Raw genomic sequence first — 23,876 nt, forward strand, 5'->3', positions numbered from 1 at the left:
TCCGGACACTTTAGGAAGTTCAATCATGTCGAGGAGGGCAAACGAGGGTTCTCTTTTTATAGGCAGACTCAGCAAGTCAACTAGAGTTCGGGACTTAGAAGATATATTTGAACCGTATGGACGAATGACAAGATGTGAAATTAAATATGGTAAATAAAAGATGTGTTCTTTGTTTCCACAATAGGCCTATCAGTTTACTGTCTTCACAATCAGGTCACTCAATGTAAAATGGCGCCCAGAGAGGTCTGCGTGGTTGTTTTAATCGAACGTTTATCTTGTTATTTCAAATGCATTTTGGTGTCTTTCATTAATTTTGTTGAAAATTTATACAGAATTTTAGACAATATATTATCCATATTATTTTCGGTTAATGTGAGAAATTCAAGAACAGTAACTCTTGTACATGTAATAACACCGACTAGTATATTGTACTAATGTACAGGTTGTTATGAACTAGGCCTACCGAATTTTAAGTCAAATAAAAGCCGTGAATTTTATGAAGAAATCTGATGAGCATAAATTATAGTGACGTGTTATTAAGCTCTATCATGCTGTAAATAAGGGCATAACAAGTTGATTTATATTATATATTTAACAGGTTGGGACCAATCACCCAGATAGAATATAATAGCCTGGTTTGGGATATAATATCCCAAATGAGATACAGAAGTGCAAAAAATGAAAAATTTTAATTTGGTATTTTTTTTATGCAAATTTGCATTTAATTTATATCAAATGCAACAACTTTTTGAATACAAGTTCTCCTTTAAATCTTTAGTTTATAAGATTGGTTCCCAAGAAGTTTTGGATATACTGAGGGAACATACTCTGTAATAGTATAGTTAGTAAGTTACAGAAAATGTTAAGGTTTATCTATTCTAATGCAGATTTACCATATTTTGAGAAAAATATAAATTTCTATTTTTGGCACTTAAAAATTTATATCCCACTTGGGATATTATATCCCAAACAGGCTATTATATCCTACTGTGCGATTGGTCCCAAGTCCCAACCTGTATCATTCTACATCTACTAAGTAAGATTCCCTCAATTTGTTATGGAAATTGTGTATAATTCACTGTTCACTAGAAACAGACAGGACTGAAATTTACATGATCCAGCACTAACCAGTTTATTTATTGGTCGAAACCTTCAAGACCGAAGAAGAATCACAGAATGAACAAAATATTCATTATTATGTTCGACTCAAATTCTCATATAAGACGATTTGACTATTTCTTTTGTCTAGCACACTTACATTAACAATGATTTAGTTACTTTTACTTCATTTTTACAAGCAATTCATTATTTAAAAGGAAGATGTAAATCTAAACAATATTAACATTCTCTTTTTTATTCATGATTCATGTGGGTTATTGTCGCTGCCTTCATATCACACATCAATCACCAAAGATAGTATTGTTGAAATGTATATACACCACCAAAAGAATTCTGTATTAAATACTACATCACTAATGTATAATTAAATTTCCAACTTCTTTAATCTCAATTTTTCTTGTAGGTGCTGAGATGGGTAAGTACCATTGTAAATAGGATTTACAACATGTTTTTAAATCATATTGAATTATTAATGATAAATACTTTAAAAGATATTATGTCAGTGGTGACATTTATTTTCATTATTGTTTACTGAAACACAATGTGTGATTTTCTTTTGATTCATAATCTTTTGTTGTTGTAGCTTATGCATTTATTGACTATGAAGATCACAGAGATGCTGAGGTAAAGAAGAATAGGATAAAATATCTTCTCAGATACATTTACAACCCCTTAAACAGTTCCAATTTATTACTTAGCTATTATAAAATATGACATGTTTCTTATTTTACTGGTTAAGGTTAGAGATATGAAATTACTTTTTCACATTAAAATGTAACTTAATTGTTTAAAATTTCTCACGTTATGTAAAAAATTTCTTTGCTCAGTTAAGATCAAGACACTGGAAAGACATAAGTAACTGTAATTGAACAAAAGTATTATTGTTATTTTGTAGTGTGCATTTGTCCTTATTTAAGTGAAATGAAACAATTAGCCTTTGGGAATTTAAAAGTGTTAACCCCTCAGTCTTGAAACCACAATTAAAATTTGTTAAAATGTTTAGGCAATCAAAATTGTTGATTGTTTAACATAAGAAGTCCATGATATGCAGAGAGTTACCATTAGAGGAATTGTTTATATAAAGCAGAGACAAACAAAATTAGAGTACAAATGAAATGGCAGTTAAGTGTTGTTAATGCGTATACATTGGGAGCACTGCATATGGTGTTGAAATATGATCCTATGTACATCTTGCAGCAAAAGCCGCCATGCCCAATCCAAACCATTCCACCATCTTCGTGACCCCAATCCAAACCCAGGTGGCCACGAATCCATTCCCTTCCATCCATGAGTCCAATCATCAAATCTCTGTAAAAACAAAAGCCAAATTCTGAATATTCTGAAACACAAATAGCTGCTGTCATGTGCTTCGACTTTCTCTTGCTGTCGACCATGACTGCTACCCTCCAGGGTCCATATTTTGACACACGGCCGCCATTGTTAGCCAATCCAATCCATGTTGCCAATATAACCTTTGCCATTGTAACCAAACTTTACCACAACTGACTACAGATTTCAATGGTATTAAAGGGTATACAGTTCAAAGTTAATGAGATTCATCTGCTTTATTTGTTTTTGTAATGTTATGGTCTTTATTTATGTGTACTTTAGTATCATGAACTGCAAGTGGGTACATATTTGACTTTTCATATTTATTTTTATTTTATTTGTTCTTTTTTCTTTTATTAGTACATTTGTTTTTGTCCTTATCTGTGTTTTAGTATTTGTGCTTTATAACAATTTCAAATCACATAGAAAAATTATCTTTTACTAATGATTGCTCCCTAGTTGTACTTTGATTTTACATAAAGTATTAATTTCTTCTCTTTTCTTTATTAGGATGCAGTCCGCTATGAGAATGGCAGAGAAATATGTGGCTCCAGTATCATAGTGGAGAGGGCAAAAGGGGCACCCAGGCGCTCACTTGCTTCAAGAGGGGTCAGTAGTTAATTCTCTTTGATCATAGATATACATGTATATAGACTTGGTATATGCATTGTTTGTATTCAAATACAGTTTAATCAGTGGATTTTTGTTTACGTTCAATTCATGATGGTGTGTTGTGCAGGGTTCTGGCTATGATGACTACAGGTCTGGGCGGGGCTCCAGGGATTACCCTGACAGGTATGACAGGCGCAGCAGTGGTGGTCCTCGTGGTGGCCGCTATAGATCGCCCTCTCCCTCACGACGAAGGTCAGTGTACATTACCTCTTACTCCAAGCTGAATGCTATTTCCTATGACTTACTTTCCAAAAAAATTGATCTTATATTAAAACCAGTTTTTTAACAGTCAAGGTAAACAAAAAGTATGTCTTTAAAAAAAACTGTTGACCTGTATATTATTTGTAACTTTTTTTCTCTTCTTTTGTATGTTAATGCTAGATCTAGATCACGCTCACGTGATAGAAGAAGGCGAAGTCGTAGCCGCTCCCATAGCAGCAGGAGAAGAAGGAGATCCAGTTCAATCAGTCCGCGTAGGTCCAGCAAGAGGTCGCGATCAAGGTCACCAAGCAAGTCCAGAAGTAGGTCAAGGTCACCACAAAGTAAATCAAGGAGTCGATCTCCCCCAAGAAATGGGCAGCTAAATGATGATAAATCTCTGTCACGGAGCCCTGTTGATGATTGAATCAAAACTTTTTAAATGTCTGACATTGTGATTTTCAGTTATGCATTTCATGCATATTCAACCATTGATGGTATGTTTCAGAGCTGTAGCCAAACTGTTTTATACAACATTTTTTCATGATTTTTTTATTTTTGTTGACATTTGAACAGAAAGTTTGTCTTGAGACAAGCTAAAGTGATGATATTTGAGTTTTTAAGGCGTCGAGCTAATGCTCGGCAGCCTTCTAGCGATCGTCTGGATTGGCAATCGTCCAAAAATTCACGCGCTGCGCCGCCTTTTAAATGCGCATAAGAAATAAGTTCCTAAAAGTATTAAACGTAATACAAGATTTTTTTTTCCATTTATTCAACTAAATTGTGTACAAAAAACCCAACTTTGCCTCCCTGGTGATTGACAACTCATTGCATAAGAATAAATTTGCTTATTCAAGAAATGGCGGATGAATACAATCAGGCCTAAGTGTAAAGATTCACTAGATATTATTTTAGTTTATCGCTTACATTTTAATTGGAGACCGTGCCCGATAGAAATAACATTTTAGATGTAAATTTATTTGTTATCAGGCATGGTCTCCAAAATAAATGTAAGCGATAAACGTATCTAGTAATTTCGTTGCAAAAAGTAAACTCGATAATGCAGTTAGTTTGGTTGAGCAGTTTGTAAACAACCATACCATAGGAAATCTTGTTTCAAACGGAAATTGAAATAAATAAATGTATGTTTTATTAATATAATTAGGGACACACTGTTAATGTATTCAAATTATGAACCTATGAAAGTTGTTCAAAGACTGTTTGAAGCAGAAAGAAACAAATTATTTTTGAAATTTCTTCGATTTTTGCAATTATGATGAGTTATTGTATTAAAAAAGCACCACTACCTATTTTATAAGAAAAAATACCGATTTTTGTTTTTAAAGCAGCAGAAAACATAATTCAAATACTTTCTATTCTAAGTCTAATATCATTTGATATGACTATTAGTACAGAAATTCAAATTATTGGTATCATTCTATATAAAAGAAAAAAATGTCAGCTCGACGCCTTTGTGGCCGTTCCAGCCTTTGATTTATTAGTTTAACGATCAGTAATGTTTCTACTAGGGTTTTTTTATGGGAGGGGGAAGACAGGGATTGGGATGTTGAATTTCATTTGATTTTAGTTACATTAAAAAATACTATTACTTTTGAAATGTTCTCACTTAGAATTAAAACATACATAATCAAATGAAAAAAAAACCCAAAAAATAACGGTTGAATGTAAAAGTACATGATTATTTCTGTTAGTCAAAGATTGTTTTTACTTCATAATGTAGGTATATATGTGTCTTGTTTTGTTTACCAACATGTTGTGCATTGTAAAGTGATTAATGAGATATGAAAAGTATTACTTTAATGATGGTTGTACATTTATGCCCACCAACCTTCTCAAATCGAAATAAAATGCAAATTTTCAATGTGTGTTATGTTTATGGTCAATGAAATAGTTTCAAGATTGCTTTGGTGCCATCACAAGAGGCAAGATGGATGACGAGAAGGAAATAAGAATAAAAGAGAATTTTGATGGAAGTTCTGGACACTGGACCATTATGTATATTTAATTCTCTCAAAATATATGTTTAAGATAAAGGAAAATAATTTCCTGTTTTGTTTATCAACCCTCTCCCCGCAAATGGCAAAACGATTGATACTAGAGTTATAGGATATGCAGCCCACATGTAGGACACAATGTGTAGATCTATGATCATACCGGTATTACTAATTGCCCTTTCGACTTCAGAATGCTGGCCCAATGTTGAATATGGTAATGAACAGTTTGTAAGAGCAAACTTCTCTTTGACTGCTGCACGAAATTTACAATGAAACTTTGTCGGTATTTAGGACACAGAGTGTAGATGTGTATATACCAAGAAATTCCGTTATTTTTTTTTCGGAATATTGGCCCTTTTAAATTCAGAATTTTGTTAACGTTGTCAAATACAAGCATTATGTGTAGCATAGTCAAGTAATGGTGGAGCTTGAGGCATATGAGCTTGCTCACCTTTTCTTTCATTTGCATTTGCTATAGTACCTGTTTTCGTCCGCCGTGCAAATTGTTGCTTCTATAATCGACGTAATATTTACTGCTGCTTAGCTAAAATATTTTCAAATAGCTAATGGTTATCCACATTTTACACATTTTAAGGAAATCATTCTCACGACGCATGTGTTTATTGGCATTGCGGGCACTCATATACGTATGAACATGTGTGGGTATCAAGTGTTGTATGACTATCAAACCCCAAAAATGTTAAGTAAATTTCCTCAGTTACTCGTTTTGTTCTTGTTTCACTTACTTAACTAGTACTTAACTGACCCATGTGACCGCAATAAAAATATACGTGCACGTAAAGACGATGAGACAAACGTTACGTCTGTCTCCTTCTATAAAGAGATATTTAATTGATTTGCTCCGCAAATATAAAGCTATCGGTCATACCTCATATAGATCCAGATCGCACAGTCTACATAAAAATCAGAGACATGTCTCTGATAAAAATCCAATCATATATTTAAAGGGGGTGAGAAAAAAACTAGAAAGCATGGTAATTAATTCTAATGAAAACGCTGAGTTATTGATGTCTCTGGTTATAGAGATAATCTCATTTTCAATTCAACCCTTTTTGGGAGTTGATTTTAATCAACTCTCCTATGCCGTTACTCTGGCAAACCGAAAGTGAAACAGTGTTTTGACCTAAGCACAAATCATCACCGCTGACAAGACGTAGATCTTAAAAATAATAGATAAATTCGGTGTACTGTATGCTGTACCATTGTTTTCAAAAGAAAAGTATCTATAAATACCTTGAAAATAGTCAGATTTTATATAGTACGAACAATTCAATTGTTTTTTGTAGTTGCATGTATTCCTCCGCTAGAGCTCAATATAGTCTCGATCAACCAGACGCTCGGCTGTCTCCGTAAATCTCCGACAAGCAGAGAGTCTCTCTTGGTAGTCGGAGATTAACGGAGACAGCCGAGCGTCTGGTTGAACGAATTGCTTGGATCCAGACGTGTACAATTTTTAGAAACTTTTCGATTATACTGATACACAGTTTAATGGAATTAATTCTATCTTTAAATAGTACACAAAATGATTCATATGGGGTTTTCTCGAAATTCTTGTCGGAAAATTTCGAGAATTCATATTATAAAAATTTGCATAACGTTGATTTAAAATTGATAATAATAAATAAAATCAACTCCTGACAGTACTTCAGTACTTTGATTAGAATAAGGTATAGTTTTGGCAACCGAATGAATGAGTGCGGGCTACAGAATTGTTCGGCAAATAGACCTGTGACATTTGAATGAGGTACAAATCGGCTGAGGTGTGCAGTTTAATATTTTTTTTGTTGAACCCCCCCCCCCCCCCCCCCCCCGATGCTACATGCTTGACAAAATAGACGAAAATATTTAATCTGTAATAAAACAACAAAATCCTTTTGAAAAGGTAATAAAAAAAAAAAACATCGGTAATCAAGTGTGCCGTGGAATGGATTAAGCTGTGACCAAAGTATCAAAAAATCATGTGTCTCAAAACGCCCAGGCCCCAAATCGTCTTACACCGCATACCCTGACCTTTGGCTGGTTCCCGAGGCCCTCCGAAGTGCAACGAAGAAGCTTGCATCGGAAAGCCTCGGGAACCAGCCTATACGAAACCGAAAGTTGGGAATCCGGAACAAATATCTTTTTGACCAAAATGTTTGTGCCAGTAGAGATTGGCGAGACGTGTCCACTAAATGAGACAGAATGGATGAAAAGGAAAGCGCTGTTCAATTGTACAGATACAAGTGGCAATCCTCCAAAGGAATATCACTGTCTTACAAACAACTTGGAAGTTCCAGGGGAAGTGTGCATGGGTTCAGGATGGGTTCAACCAAGTAGGGACAATTTGGGGATTTTTTTTTTCTAAAATATGTTTTAAAAATAGATACTCTCGTTTTATCTTGTTGCAACTGACAATTTTTATCAACTCAGTGACTCTTCATTACAATTGAATTGTAAATTAAGATGGGTAATTGAGTTGGTAAAAGTGAAAATGTGCAAGGGTTTGCCTCTCAACTGCTCAGTTCAATACAAAAAAATACCTGAAATTAATACCATCATTTCATGATCATCCTAATCAATATTTCAGTCCTATAGGTCTCAGTAGACCCTTCTTCAAGATGCTCAACATGCTCAAGGGTTTGTTTTAAAAATGAGCAGCCCTACTATACTCATGCTGTCCCAAGATATCCTGGATTTACATTTTGCTTATAGTAATGCATGATATTTATTAATACCTCAGGATTCAAACAATGTTCATTCAAAAGTATGAAAAATTTCCAAGCCCCTGTTAGCTTATCAGGTTTCAATACAATGCTAAAAAATGTTATGTCTACGGGGATTTTGCATTGCAGTAAGCCCAAATGATAATGTTGTAGAATATGTGCGATGTATTCCGAGTGTATTCCGAATGGAGAAAAGATGTAAACATTCCCCATTATAAATCTCTGTAAGGAAAATTTTTTCGTTTCTGTGAATTTTTCCGAGTGAAAGATGAAAATGTGTCAATGAAATTATCTTGGAAATTATTCCTTTCAACTATTTCAATTGCACTTTTTTCATGTACCGCGTATGTGTATTTTTATCAAAAATTGTCCAAATGTGCTAAATATCTTGGGACAGACTATAAACAGAGAACTCTTTAAAATCAACAATTTATGTACTTGAAACACTTGTAAAAATTGCGAGTTTTTGGGCCAAATTTGAATCATATCATATCTAGTTCTTTAAATGTAATAATGCACAACTGTCATTGAAAAAATTAATACATGTATACAGAGAACATGTACATTCATAAGTTTTCTTCAGTTGATAATAAAGTATAATATCAACAGATAAATCTTCTAGTTTCATGAATATACATCTGAACATAAGAACAAATTCTGTTATTTAATTCGATAGATAAGGCAATATCATCCTAAAGTAGAACTTAACAATATACAATATCAATTCTTGCTGAAAAATATCAACAAAGGCAAGCCTTGGCCTCAGCTCTCATAGACAATATATAAATCTTCATGTGTGTTATGTTTATTTCCAGACTACTGTCCAGTATTTAACCTAAACGCTAAAGGGTTTGATGCAGTACCTTGTGATCCGCAGAGAGGAATATGTTCATCTCAACAATTCCAATCTAGAGACGTGTTCAAATGTAAGGAAAGCATGATTTTTTGTTGTTTTGTTATGTTATTAGCTTACCTTAGCCAAAGGATCAAGTAAACTTTCCTGATCAAAGTTTATCTGTTGTCTATCATTGTTGTCATCTTGTTGTGGTAAACTTTTCACATTTTCAATTTTCTTCACCAAATCCATCAGACCAATTTCAACCAAACTTGGCACAAAGCATTATTTGGTGAAGGGGATTTACGTTTGTTCAAATGAAAGCATGAAGGGCCATACCCTCTTTAAAGTGGAGATAAAATTTGTTGGTATTTTTCAAAAATCTCTTGGCCAGAAAAGCTGAAACTTGTGTAGAAGCATCCTCAGGTAGTGTAGAAACAAGTTTATTCAGATCTTTATCCCCTGTGGTATGGTTGGGCCACAATGATGGGGAGGGGGGTCAAATTTTTACATTCATGCAGAAGTATATAAAGAAATATGCTTTAAAATCTTCTCAATAACTATTTGGCCAGAAAATCTAAAACTTGAATGGAAGCATCCTCAGGTAGTGTAGATTCACGTTTGTTTAGTTCCCTATCCCTGGGGGGGGGGGGGGGGGGTTTAGTCGACTTTTTGATATTCAATTTTGTTTAAACCAGGCTCTCTAGAAGGGGGTAGATGTTTTTATTCCTTATTCTCAAAAACTGATATGAAACTGAAACAACAAAAGTAGCTAAATGTGTTAAACGTAAGAATATGTGGAGAAAAAATTGGAAATTCTTTATAAACAAGGTATACTCTACTAAGTTGTCTATTTATTTTACTGGTATATTTGATACTCATAAGAAGACCTAAAGCTTTTTGTTCAATTATGGTAGCTGCAGGTCTGTAGCTCCCTATCTGAAAAAAATTGGATGGATGACCATAGAGCTAAAGTTCCCTATAAATTAAAAAGGTTGCAATATACAGCACACGAAAAAATGAACTAGTATTGGAATGATTTACCGGTACCTTATTTACACACAACATGCACAAATTCAGTTCAAATAATTAATACCATTAAATTCTTCAGACAATTTACCACAGATATCATCGCTTTACTTGCTTCTGATATTCTTTTAAACACCATTACCAGCCCCATAAAGTACCGGTAAGGTAATGTTGTGTTTTTTAATTAAACATACTTCATTTTCCAAAGTCAGCATGTTTTAGAGAAAGTCTGAGGCAAGTAAAAAGACGACTTCATTCAGTCATATTCAGACTGGGAGCAACAAACCTGCAGCTACAGTTATGGCTATTTTTACTCAGATGAGGGATGTGGCCAAGGTACATGCAATTACATACCCTTAATTCTAACTCTACCCATTTATTCACATGTCTATTTCTACCTACTTGATCTCCCGCATCCAACTTCAATTCAAATAAAATTCTACCATGTTTCTATGAAATTTGTTTTCTTTTGCAGCCATTCTGTAAGTCATTATAGACAAAATCTCTTGTTGGTTTGAAATTATAGAGCATGACTTCAATCCAGAGCATACAAACAATTTTTTAGTATTTATTATTGATAAGATATATCAAGATTAAACAAGATGCCAAGGGGCCACATTTCTCTATCTCCCTGAAAAGAACTCTTTCTCACTGTGCATATCAGCATATGCATGTTCATTTTAAACTCTTCCATGCTTGGATCAATGGTTACCTGAAAAGCTACGAACTGTTGTCAGTGAGAGAAATCACCAGGTGAATGTGTGAATGATGTAAAGTCATCCCACATAAAACATTTGTGTGAGGCCCCAGGCTACTAGGCTTTCTGTAAGATAGTCAAAGCCATAACTATACTGACTGCTGCGTACGTGTCCCATTAAAACATGGGGCATGATTAAGACACACAGAATTTCATTGATGTGAATTTCTGATGAAGTTTGATTATATTCAGTCATAAAATGTTTATCTTTTCCCACCTTTAGATTCAGGCTGTCTGAACTTCACAAGACAACCAGAGTAAGTTTTTTTTCTCATTAATATTTTCCAGTGATACATGTACAACAACATCAAGAGTGGTAATAAATACCAACAAAATGTATACTTCAAATAAAGAAAACATTCAGTAGCAGTAAAAATTCAAATTCAAATACAAGTTTATTAGTATCAAATGTATATTTACAGTGTTTTAATTTACACCAGAGGATTGTTGATTTTTTATGTTATCCAGAAATAAAATTTATACCATAAGACACCTTTTTTCATTCATTCAAAAAGTGATTTTGGTAAAAGGTGTTCAGTGACCTTGAACCTTGCATATAGATCAAAGGCCAATATCATAGCAATCTTCTTTGTGAAATCCTTATTCAGGCCATTTATTATAATATCCCTTTGGCATGAACTGGCTCAAATATCACCAAAGAGTTCCTTTGTGATAAGTGTGCAGTGACCATGTCAAAACTCAATGCAAGGTCACAAAAGACTCCTGTTTAAGACTTGTAAGTCCTAGTCTGGACCACTTTGGTCCAATTTGACTTACTGTAGATTCCTAATTAAACGCGAGGAATTAATATCTGTGTAAAATCGCAAGAAGCACCCCTCGTGGAATTTAGAATCTCGCTTTTATTTTTAAGACAGTTTTGTACTTAGGAAATTATAACAAACAATTTGTGCCCGCAATTTTGTATTCTTGCGATTTGATACAAAACAGTGGAATCGCAGAATAAAGTACTCATGTAATATAAGGAATTTACAGTATACTTACCAAATGACTGCATGTAGGTACATGTAGTAACTGTGCAGTAACCTTAAGCCACAAAACAGGACATAGCAATACCATTTGAATTTTAAAAAAATAATTTGTTTATGGTTTCTTTGAATACAGCGTTGTTCAAAATGGTGGCATGAAGCTTGCGCCCAACTTCCTACCACTGATTGCGGGGGCAGGGGTCGCTGTGGCTACCTTAGTGGTCATCAGCATTTGTTGTGTCTGGTACTGTAGAAGGAGAAGTGGAGGATCAGGTACGCTTGTTAAGTTTGACCTGCTATTTATTACTTGATACTGTTGTTGTGTAGGAAAACGGAAGCCCATGACCATGTTTAGATAAACGGTACATGTATCATTGTGTACAAGTAAATGACGTTGCTTTGATTTTTACATCTTATAGACATGGTTAGCATCTTTTTTTTTTAATAATTCAGTCGGTCATTTAATGATATCAAGGGATAAAAGCCACCCTGATAAAAGAAATTAAAGTAAAATGAAATCTACTGTTTGTTTTGATTATTACTTGCTCTAATGAATATATATAAAATACATGGTTACTGTCTTGAAATATAAGCTATACCGGTATTTGGGCGAGGGAAAGAAAACATGACAGAGGGCAAGGCTTACCAAGCCCTCTTCATGTTTTTGACCCGAACCCAAATATCACTTATATTTCAAGACAGTTATCATGTATTTAATACATATTCACAAGTCTGTTCAAGAAGTGTTTACTTTCTTATCCTCAAAAGTACAAGATGGCTGCACATCCCCCTTGAAAGCAAGAGGCTATATTGGGGGCATTGACCGAATATAGCTTTGGTTTATTTGGTTACTTTTTTTTGGTCAATGCAAAGGGTAGCTGCAGGATAAATAATCAGTCAGTTAATTTGCATGTTTAAATTCAACAACTATTGAAAAGATAAGCAGTATCTACTTTCATAATTCCTATTGAATTTGTCAAATAATCAGATGATCAAATGAATATTCAGTTCTATAATGAATAAGAGAACTCTAGTTATTTACATTTTCTCCAGTGTCATTGACTGTAGAATTTTGATTGTAGAATTGCTGAAAATTATAGAAATATAAGTAAGAAGGAATCTTTCTTTGAACATTATGAGGTGATCATTTACAATCAGGCTTTAATTGATTTGATCACCCTGACCCTATTTGATAACCTTAAAATACTCAAAGAATGTTTCCTTATTCCTTAAATTATAGTTAATTTTAATGCCCCTGAAATTGAGAGGTGGATTTTGGTTTAGGATGATAGTATTATTTTTTGTTTATCTAATACATGTGTATCTTTTTAATTATATCACTGTGTTTAAAAAAATCTTTTTGAAAATGTCATCAACTTGTTGTGGTTCTTGGAAGTCAAAGAGAACTATGTATTAAATTATTTCTTGGTGGTTTTCAGTTGTGATTATGAAAGATGCAAATTAAAGTGTACTGGACCAGCATTGTGAGCAGTATGTTTACTTAATGATGATCTGTTTTCAGGGAATAATAAAAAGGATGACATAGAGATGAGACAACCATTAGTAAAGAAATTTCCTGAAGGTAAAAAATGTAAATCTGGCCCATAAAATTATAGAACTAAAACCATAACAATAAATTGTTTTATTATGAAGTACAAAAATGTTTGCATTTAGTTTTGAAAATAGCAGAACTGTAATTAACTTGCAATATTCTTTTATTTTTGCTTAAATTTTTATATGTAAAAAGAAAAAATGTATTTGTAAGTTCTTAAATATTCAGTTAGGTTTTTTCTTTTGATTTGATGATACAAAATGATTTTTTTTTCAAACAGAACTTCTCAGAACTTGTCATTATTTGAAAGCCAATGTCTTCTACCCAACCAAAGTCTTCACAAAATGCATAGGTGTGTTTGAGGTGCATGGCATTTTGACATTTGTTGGTCCCCATGGATCCGGGAAGACTACTAGTGCAGTCAATCTCCTTAGCAAGAAGGAAGGAACACAAATCAATGGCAAAAAATGTGTGGTTGAAATCTGCGAGTCAGTTGAAGAAGTTGGGAGTAAAATGGTTGAAGGTTCTGTTACTTGTGTGCTACTGGATGATGTTTTGGAACAGTATGCCTTTCAACCAACACTGCTTAAGGCTCATAAAGTAATATTCGCAGAGCTAAAAAAATCCATAGATGAAGGAAGACTTCAACTGATATGCACTGTAACAGATACAACTTGGAGAAATTGTGCAAAAGAGATTGGTGACTGCCCACTGTTCCATAGAGACTTTGTAATTGAGTTATCTGAAAAGGTACTGGATAAGCCTGAAAAAGTACAGATACTGAAAAAACATCTAGCCTACAACAAGTTTAATGTCACTCAGAAAAAGAAGGAAGAGAATTTGAAATCAGTAGACAAGCGACATGGAGATAATTCTTTAATTAACATTAATGAAAAGACACTGCAAAACTGGGCAAAGAAAGCTAAAGTCAAAGGAGGTATAGGCATTCCACTTCTCTTCGATATGATGTGTGTAAACAAACATTTGTTTGCATCTGCAGACACTCTTCTATCTGACAGCTTGGAAAATGTCTTGAAAATGCGAATTGATTTTGATGCTAAAGATTCAACAGGCCCCAACAGCAAGGATTTTGTCTGTTTACTGCTTTTTGCAGCCTTTTCTGGCGGAAAAATTTCATTGGAAGATTTTAGAAAAAAAGGCGATAAAAGAAAGGAAGAAGTATATGTTAGTATTTGCAGTAGGAAAGGTTGTAGTATAAAAGAAGAGAATAAAATTGGAGAATTGTTGAGGTCAGATGAATTGAGCGGGTTTTTTTACCCTCTGGGAGATGCCTATGTATTTCATCACAAAGTTTTGACTCCTTTGCTTTTATCGATGATTGCTAAAGAAGACGAGGTCTTAGTTTTGAAACATGCCGAACTTGATATTCTTTTTAAGGTTCTCCAACCTCAGAAATCAAAGTATCCATTCGCAGTGACAGTAAGCGAGAATGCATTATTGTCAGAACTAATTCCAAGAATTTGGAAGGAACCCCTCAATGTCATTGCTAAATGGAAACAGCACGTGGTCATGCAATCAGAAAAACTGAAAAAGCAATTGGAAAATCCACCGTCCTCGGATGGAGAGAAGAAGAAATGAAGAGGAAATGCATTGCAGTTTTGATTCACTCTGAAAGTACATCTATATCATGTAACAGAAGTTTTATTAGGACAGAGAAGAATTCTTTATTTTTTGTTTTTGAAATGTGATCAAACCTGGTATATAATCATGATAATGACAAGCTTAGAAAATAATCAGTGTTTTTCTGTGTATTCTCAAGACTTTGCCACTCTTATTCAGAGTTTAAACGAATCGTGATTTTTTTTTTTTGGTTGTTTTTTGAAACCATGTCCTGGATTCATGTTCGAATAAAGAATGACAGCATAAAAATGCGCGAGAAATGACATGTACTTTGAATTGTTTAGAGGCAGCAAGTGCAAGTACTCATAAACTCGATTTTGGTGATGTGGGAAAGTGAAACATATGAGTGAAAAGTTTTTTTTTACAGATAAGGTTTGACCCAAAAGGAACCGTTATCTTACTGCCAAGAAGAACTGCATACTCGCATGTTGTTGTACATGTACATGTGAAGTGGAACCCAATTATATAGATGGACATGTCATATAATTTAATACATAATTTTTTATACGTTATGTTTTTACGCTTGTGTGAATTAAAAAAAATATATGTATAAACATTGATTTGAGCTGAAGTAACATTATTCCGACTTTTTTATAATCTGACAATATCAGGAGGAAATATGGAGAAGAAATACATTATTGCAGCGAACATTATTCTGTTTTTATCATTATTACACATGTATCATAACTCAGAAGTAGAGGTTTTCCAAAAAAAAAAAAAAGTTGATTAGCTAATTGAATATCAATTGTAAGTGTCACTTACATCAAAGTTCTATGGAGAAACAATATCGGATTAGAATAGACTTATTAATGAACCAGATCTGGTTACAATGATCAGGTTTGACATTCTTGGGAATGATTAATGGATAGACGACTTCTTAATTGTGATTTTTTGTTTGCTTGACGAATATGTCAATGACATCGTTAAAATTTGATAAACCATCGTGGACTAGAAAATATCTCATGAGTGTCTTTGTAAACTCTTAATCGAGTTGAGTATCAGCTTACCTTTAGATGTTGTTAGTAATTGGTGTTTGTTTGTGAATAGGATTGTAATTTTGTGGTATTGTGATCTGAATTATTACATACAGGTACATGTATTACATTTTATCGTCAATGTTTATGTTGACACTGGACAAAAACCATTTTTGTGCAATAACCAATTGTTGTGTCTGAAACAATCAATTTATACATTTATTCTTACCGTTCTTTTTTGGGGTGTACCTGCATGCTATGTCGTAAAATGTTGATAATTTTCGCTGCAAAGGAAGTAATTCTTACACGTTATGTGTAAAGACTATCGCTTTGATTATCCATCAAGTCAATGACTTGTTTTCCTTTACAATGGATTGAATAACACTACCCCTCCCCAAAAGAGTATTTTATTCCCCTGTTCGCTGTTCAAACAGCATTATTCGATTATTCCAAACTTTTCATTGATTTTGCACTGTATTTGAGGGATGATGATATTATAAATGTAAAACAATATGATAAATCAATCATTATTCTTTAATTGTTTCATGAAATAACATTAAAATTAGAAATAATATAATTATGTTAGAAGCACCCTACTAAGACCACGTATTTCAAATTTCACAAAACTCGGTTAATCGTATGATATCCATGACGATAAAGCTTGTCAAACATGTTACATGTTATAACTTTGTTAAACACCTGTGTACTATACATGTAGTTACCAATGCTTCTTTGAGCCGAGGATCCATTGAAATCTCATGCAAATAAACATAAGTAAGCATTTGAAATGTTGCACAAATATTGAGAAGACAAATGCTGTTTGGAGAGCGAGTCATATTTATATTCCTAATACTCCTAAATGTAAACACAGTTACCAACTTGTGTTACACCTAATATTATCAAGTGCCATATATATATAGAGAGAGAAACCTTGTATAGATATATAACCATGGACTTTGTGTCATTTTATTAACATATTTTAGAAATGTATATTAGCCAAATACATGACTTATAAGTTAATGTCAAGTAATGTTCGCTCCTCATTGCTAAATATGTACAATTCAAAGTGTCTTAAATCTTGAATGTGTTTATTTGTTGTGGATTTTTTATATTCTGAATATTTTAATTAAACACATTCCAATCTTCTTTTTTTCAAGAATTCCAGCCATTCTGTGTTTCAGTGTGTTTCACGTATATAACAGAACAATTCTTTTACCATGCATTTATTATTGTATTTTTTTTAATAATTATAGTTTATGATATCCTCAACACATCTTTGAATGTAAATCTTTGAATAAAAACAACGTATTTGAGACAGTTGACTAATGGTTCATGCAAAGAGAAGAGCTATATACATATTTTTGTGATGAAATGTTTAACTATGATTAATGTTAACCTAATTCTTCTTTAAGTGTAAATGTGTATAACAATAACAGATTATTTTGCACATTTGTGTAACGAATCTTGTTAAGAGAAGAGCTCTTATATACCATAATTTTGTCAAAGCCTTTTACATTGTAAATTCAGAAGGTAGAAGTTATTTTCTTTCCTAAGTAGCTTTGCTCTGACAATTATATTCAAAATATTTTGATAAAATATATTAGTTTTTGATTACATTAATTTGTTTTATGTTGAGCAGTATCAAGAATTGTTTTTCTTCAAATTACTGTTTTATTTTGATTAAGACGTTATAGGCACATAGGCGTCGGAACCGGGGGGGGGCTAGGGGGGGCTTAGCCCCCCCCCACTTTTTTTGCAAAGTTATACCTAACCATTATAAACATAGCATGATAGAGGGTTCAGCCCCCCCACTTTTTCTCGCAGGAGAGACTATTGTTCCTAAATTTACCTTGAAAGATTGAGAGGTTAGATTCAGAAGCATACTAGCCCCCCCCCCCCCCCCCCCCCCCCCCCCCCCCCCACGGATTAGGGATTTCATGATTTTGGAGAAAAAAAATTTGGGTAAGTAAATTTTTTTTTGGAGGTATACCCCCCCCCCCCCCCCCCCCCACGGATTAGGATTTCCATGATTTTGGGAATAACTTTTTTCTCAATATTTCTGAGGTTTAGTCTAGCCCCCCCACTTTCAATTTGCTTCCGACGCCTATGAGGCAAATAACCTCTGTGTTGTATTATAAATGCTAGTGTCAACCAGTCTGCTATTTGAATGTATGTTGCTTACATAGAAATAAAGATGTTGTATTAAATATGTTCAATTTATGTTTGAAATATTCAGAAACAATCTATATCGACATGTGATTAAGTTTCAGTTTACAAAATATCTTGGTATTTTATTCAACGAAAACAGAAATTTCAAAAGTTGACGCGGAAAATTTATTCAAATCAGGAGGGCGATCGTTAATATCAAAAAATCATAAATTAAAAGATATGAGATTTTCCTCTTTTGAAAACAATTTTTAACAGCTGCGTTGCACCAGTCCTCGATTATTGTAGTGGGGTGTGGGGTTATCAGAATTTTCACTCTTTGGACCAAGTTCAGGATCGTGCTATACGGTATTTCCTTATTACAGATTAGCACAATTAGCTATTCGAGGAGAATGTGGATGGGCACCTACCAGTTCTCGACACAAAACAAATGTGATTCGTCTCTGGAATAGGTTAATAAAATTGGATAACAACTGAAAACTATGTGCTACTGGACATTCCAACCCCCCCCCCCCCCCCCCCCCCCCCCGGTGTGGAAACTGGGTGGTTTCGTCGTGAATCTCTCTCGACGATAGAATTTGCATCGTTTGTGACTAAAACGAAATTGAAACTGAAGAACACTTTATTTTAAAAATGCTCATTATATAACGACTTACACAGCTGTCGTTTAGAAACCACTTTAGGCTCCGAAAATTTTAATGACAACAATTATTTAGAACACTACTGTGTGCTCAATTCAAATTTAAAGCTTTCAGATTAAGACAAACAAAATTTTCACACTGACTTTTATATTTATAGGTCCGGTGGGCTGGGTGGAACAATAATATGTTACATTTCAATGTGTATATGTTCAATTGAAACACATGTTACTATAATAAATAATTTACTTACTTACCAAGTCCCATTTTTTTACGTAACAGCAGAACCATTATTTTAAAATAATTGATCAGGGAGATCTTTTCTTTGTGTTCAGCTAGTCGATTCAAAGGCACCTACATTTTTTACGTAATAAGAATTACACTTACCTAATAAGTATATATGTAGGTAGGGTGTACATATATTTTCCATTAAAAGGAATTTAGAAGATGGCACTTTATGCAGATGGTTGCGAATTCATGGAATAACAGCAATCTTTGTAATTAGTATTTTATTAATCTAACAATAGCCTAGACAATCGAAAAAAAGACAACAACCCCTAAAAAAAAAAGAATGTACATATCAGTATTTGAGGACAAGTCCTTTAATTTTGAACATTTAGAGAAAGATGCTTGAAGTTTGTAATGAAAATGTCTGACAATGATATGTTTAATTTATTAAATCATACAAACAGAGCTCTTGATGCATAACCTACAGTTTGTCGTTGAACATTAGCTCATCAAATGGAGTCGGACATCAATGGTTTATTTAGGGAAGAGATTTATGATCCCGTCATATGATGTTCATATTAACATATAATCTATTTGAGGAATTATATTTCAAAATCATATTTCTCCCCGCTCCCCCAAGAAACACTGCAAGCTTTATAGCCAATGCTTCCAGATAACGAAAAGGCATACTGTGGTGTTTGTATGGTTATTACTAAAGTTCAATTGGGCCGGAGTAGTTAATTATCAACAGGTTTTTTTAGAACTTATTTATTGTTCAATAATAAAAAACACAACATTAAGTTATAAAGTCATTAAAAGATCACAGTCGTTTTTAAACAATGTACATTTGTAGAGGCAGTTTTAAAAATTCTGAAAATAAAGAACGTGTACTAGCATCACATATTTAATTGCGTGCGTGTTCGATCACCGAATCACAGGAAGTAAATATACAAAAATATTGCAAATTTTGAATTTACTTTAAAAACTGTTTACCAAAAGTTCTCGTGAAATTGAATTTCGGGAGTTTCGCGAAGAACGAACTCTCTCTCTCTCTCTCTCTCTCTCTCTCTCTCTCTCTCTCTCTCTCTCTCTCTCTCTCTCTCTCTCACCAAACTTAAGTAGATACATGTATTTTGTATATAATGTTCGTAGTAATAGCATTTAATAATAATGTAAATCAATTATTTAAACACAGACTATGTTATAAGAAGAATCACAGCATTTGTAGAAATATTGGTAATATAATAAAAATAAAAAGAGGCACCTTATATATGATTCAATAGATGAATCGTAATGCAATTGTTCCAATAATCTATTTTTGTCATTTTTATATCTTAAGTTTGTTTGGTTTAATACCCAAATCGGTATTATTCTCGAGTATATATTGACAACGGCGGTATAACTAATACTGCATATGCACTTATCCATCGTCTTCTTCTTCCTCGTCCTCATCAGATGACTCAGCTGGTTTCTCCCCGAACATATCTTCCCCTTCGTCCTCAATACTAGGCATGTCGCTGGACATAAGCTTTAAGATGACGATTTCTGGGATATCATGCAGCCCGAAAGTGATCACGTGGCCGCTGTTAACAACGTGACAACAGGTTATTTTGGTGTCAGGTGAGAAAACTGCAAGTACAACACCTCTTTCAATATCCCACACAGAAATGTCGCCTGCGAAAACTACAGCACGAGTGTCATTATCGACGATAAAAATTTTGCTTAATTCATTAAATTCCAAACCATCGATGTTTTTAATTTTACGAAGAGAGGGAGTTTTTTGTGGTTCCCATATGTGTATTTCTTTGTTTCCTTTTCCGATGATAACTTTCGAAGCATCTTCACTGATACCGAGAGCCATCACGTTGCTTTCATTCTTTAGTCGTTTCTTCACCACGCCTTCAAAGCAATCCCACAAGGTAACATAACTAGTTCTCTGCTCCTCGTCATAATTTGCCTGTACAAGGTAGTTCCCAGTGTGTGTAAGAGAGGCTACAAGCAAAGATAGCATAGACGTGTCACTCTCAAGAGTGGTCATATGCGTGTGATTTTCTATGTCAAACACACACATGAAATGTGCAAAGAAAGATGCAACGGCGATTTTCTGATCTCCACTGAGAAGATATCTATCAATGCCACTGCTGCTGATCTCTTTCTTCAATTCTTCCACTCGTTGTCGCTCAATATCAACAGCGGCATCTCTACGACGTTGCTTTGCAGACAAAGATTCTACACGGCGCTCCCAAGGTGTCAGTTTGGCTGTATGACAGCGATCTTTTGCAAGCGACATGACGTCAGTTTCAGCTATCTTCTTTTCCAGATCCTTTAACATTGGTCGTATACGATGTTCCACTTGGCCGTTTTTTAAGTTCCAGATAACAAAGTGTGACCGGTTTTCTGAGAGTCCCAGCAGCATTTCATCCTTTAGCATGACGTACTCATGAGAAGGACATGGCGTTATGAAGCATTTCTTGATTTTCTTCACGAACTTTTTCTGAAGCAGGTCATAAATTAGGACCGTCTGAAAGACAGGGCGAGCGTTATCCTTGGCGTTTGCAATGCCTTTGTCAGTTAGAACAACTACTTTTGTGTCCCGCACCACAACAATATCGGATGAATCGGACAGACTACGTTCAATTCTTACAGCCGATTTCAGTTGTTTTGCTCTTGCTATGTTCCACACACTGACAGGTCCATTATTGAATTGGCGGGCCACTGCATATCGGGGGTTTTTAGTCATGGACATGATTTGATAAACACCAGACTGTTTCTTTAGTCTGGGCATTGACTGGTTAATTTTTCCGGTGAGATTCCATATGTTGAGCGTTTTATCGTTTCTACCTGCAGTTAGACAGTATTTGAAATCTGCACATGCGCCTAGCACTGAAGCTCCAGCGTGACGAGCCAAATGTTTATGGTCTTCTGTTTCTATATTCCACACTGCTATGTCTGACGTGTTTGTCTCTTCGCTGGCACATATAGCAATTGCATGTGATCCAATATAGTTAATATGAAGGTCCTTGATTTTATCGTGTATGCAACCTCGAACACTTCGTAAATACTTTCCTCTCTTTAAATCAAAAAGTTCCAGTTGGTATATTTCATGAAGTTGCATGTAATGCTGTCTGCAAGCCACGATGTAATAATCTCGGGATATACCTAGACTTATCACAGCTGAAGAATGGTCATTGCACTTCAGTGATAGAACCTGTTTTCCGTTTCGAACGTTGTTGACAAGCGCACAGTTGGCTCCCCTCGAGGCATGCAGGATCCGTTCATCAAACGAAAAGGGTGCAATCAGAGCGGAATTGTCTTTGTACACTCTGTGGTTCTCGGTGTGGGCCTCACTAATCATCGGATAGCCCGCTTTGTTCAAGTTCCATGTTCGCAAAGTATTGTTCCCATCAAATAAGGCACATAGATACTTCCCTTCTCCTGCCATACCAATCACGGGAGGATCAGGGTACTTGTCTACGCGTAACACGCGCTCTGAATACCGAAGATTCCAGACCTGAATGACGTTTTCCTCCACGGTAACAACGAAAGCAACGTTATATCCAACACGTATTCTTGTGATGTTTGTGCCCACGTCATGAAGGGTTTTCATCACTTTCCCAGTCCTCAGGTCCCACATTTTCATCGTGTTATCTTTAGAGGCAGTAAATGCTTTTCCACCATCTGATGTAACTTCGACTGCTGTAATTGGATCCGTGTGACCAGAGAGCAAATCGAATAAAATTCCTCCGGGTTCTGTCAGGCATCGAATGGATGGAATCAAAGCAGGAAGTGATGGTTCGTGAGCCTGTTTAAGTAAAGCGTGGATATATGGATATCTTGGGGGGTCTCCGGGTGCTCTTGGTATGTCGTTAGCAATGATAGTCGCCAAACGCCCAACAATTTGAGACGCTAGCTGTCGTGGATCTTTTGATAGTGCCTTCGCAGAAAGCTGAATAACATCTGACATCATCTTTAGTTCAGAGTCGGTTGGTTCCACCGATAATCCTGTTTGGTACTCTTCTACAAGAGACCGCAGTGATGTCCCACAGAGCTTTGCATGAATCCATTCAAAATGGCAGAGAGATTCTGATTTGTACAGAGCTATTTGCTGTGAATTGAGTAGATGGTATGGCAATTCGTTCACCTTCCTCACATTGTAGCTTCTATCAGATCCATCATGATTATTTTCGCATGGTTCGTAGTAAAATGGCTGCTTCGATACATACCGGAGGACTCCTTTCTCGCTACCCGTATAAGGCTTTGGTTTCGACGCCCACACTCCCTGAAAATATTCAGCCATGACTTTGTGGTATGAAGGTGCTTTATCTCGGTTTTGAAGATACCGGTCATCTGCCGCTTGGTGAAACTGGGAATGCGCCCAAACATAGGTGATTACGCCATACGTTAGTGTTGGCGTAAGAAGATCGGATAAGTCTTCAAGTAGTCTAATCCATAAGACGCTTGGACAACGCCGCTTTGATGGTCTATAATTAGCCATTACATCATCCATCACTGCCTCATCTAGTGAAAGAATATCCTCCATTTCAATGGAAGCAATTCCTTCACGAGAAGCTGTAATGTACCCTAGCGCGCGTCTCACTAATGGTTCACCATGTTTTGACTCAAGTTTTCCAAACTTTAATGCAGCCAATTTTGTAATTGTTTCTGAAAGCTTGCAGTTTTCAATCTCCGTGAAGGATGACCATGATTTTGATTCCATGAATGCTAATTTGAGATAAAGAGGTAATGAGCATTTGTTGTAAGCTTTTATGATGACGTCAAACTGATGTTGCGTTAATTCACGATTGTCATGTTGCAACCAGTACTTAAGTATCGACTCTGCGTCTTCTTGTGGCATATTGGGAATCGCTATTGTGATATCTTTGTTTGATCCGTAGACTTTCATAAGGCCTGGAAAACTTTCAAATTGTTCTTCAGGGTTTGTTGTTATTATCATTTTGACGTTGTGTGGGAGTTCTTTTGGAAGCCAAGACATTTTGTGTCCTTCATGTTCGTC

At 34.9% G+C, this 23,876-nt stretch overlaps 3 protein-coding genes across 6 annotated transcripts in view; 2 read left to right on the forward strand and 1 right to left on the reverse strand.

Moving 5' to 3' along the window:
• Positions 1-5,204, forward strand: LOC128157250 (probable splicing factor, arginine/serine-rich 5). Its single transcript, XM_052819711.1, has 6 exons — positions 1-149; positions 1,523-1,534; positions 1,703-1,743; positions 2,959-3,057; positions 3,188-3,312; positions 3,502-5,204. Exons 1-6 carry the CDS (start codon positions 26-28, stop codon positions 3,743-3,745), a joined length of 645 nt encoding a protein of 214 aa, XP_052675671.1. The 5' UTR covers positions 1-25; the 3' UTR covers positions 3,746-5,204.
• A 2,222-nt stretch (positions 5,205-7,426) lies between these two features.
• LOC128190377 (uncharacterized) lies at positions 7,427-15,560 on the forward strand. The gene is made up of 6 exons (XM_052862408.1): positions 7,427-7,666; positions 8,872-8,982; positions 10,901-10,934; positions 11,800-11,936; positions 13,186-13,245; positions 13,496-15,560. The coding sequence occupies exons 1-6, from the start codon at positions 7,486-7,488 to the stop codon at positions 14,812-14,814; spliced, it is 1,842 nt and encodes a 613-aa protein (XP_052718368.1). The 5' UTR covers positions 7,427-7,485; the 3' UTR covers positions 14,815-15,560.
• A 3,583-nt stretch (positions 15,561-19,143) lies between these two features.
• Positions 19,144-23,876, reverse strand: part of LOC128180999 (uncharacterized) — a 34,171-nt gene continuing 29,438 nt past the window's right edge. For all 4 annotated transcript variants that reach the window (XM_052849245.1, XM_052849263.1, XM_052849236.1 and 1 more), the window contains exon 14: positions 19,144-23,875. In XM_052849245.1, coding sequence (XP_052705205.1) covers positions 20,283-23,875 — 3,593 coding nt within the window. In that variant the 3' untranslated portion in view covers positions 19,144-20,282. The remainder of the gene's footprint in view (position 23,876) is intronic.

The sequence above is a fragment of the Crassostrea angulata genome, chromosome 1, assembly GCF_025612915.1.
Source record: "Crassostrea angulata isolate pt1a10 chromosome 1, ASM2561291v2, whole genome shotgun sequence".
NCBI lineage: Eukaryota > Metazoa > Mollusca > Bivalvia > Ostreida > Ostreidae > Magallana > Magallana angulata.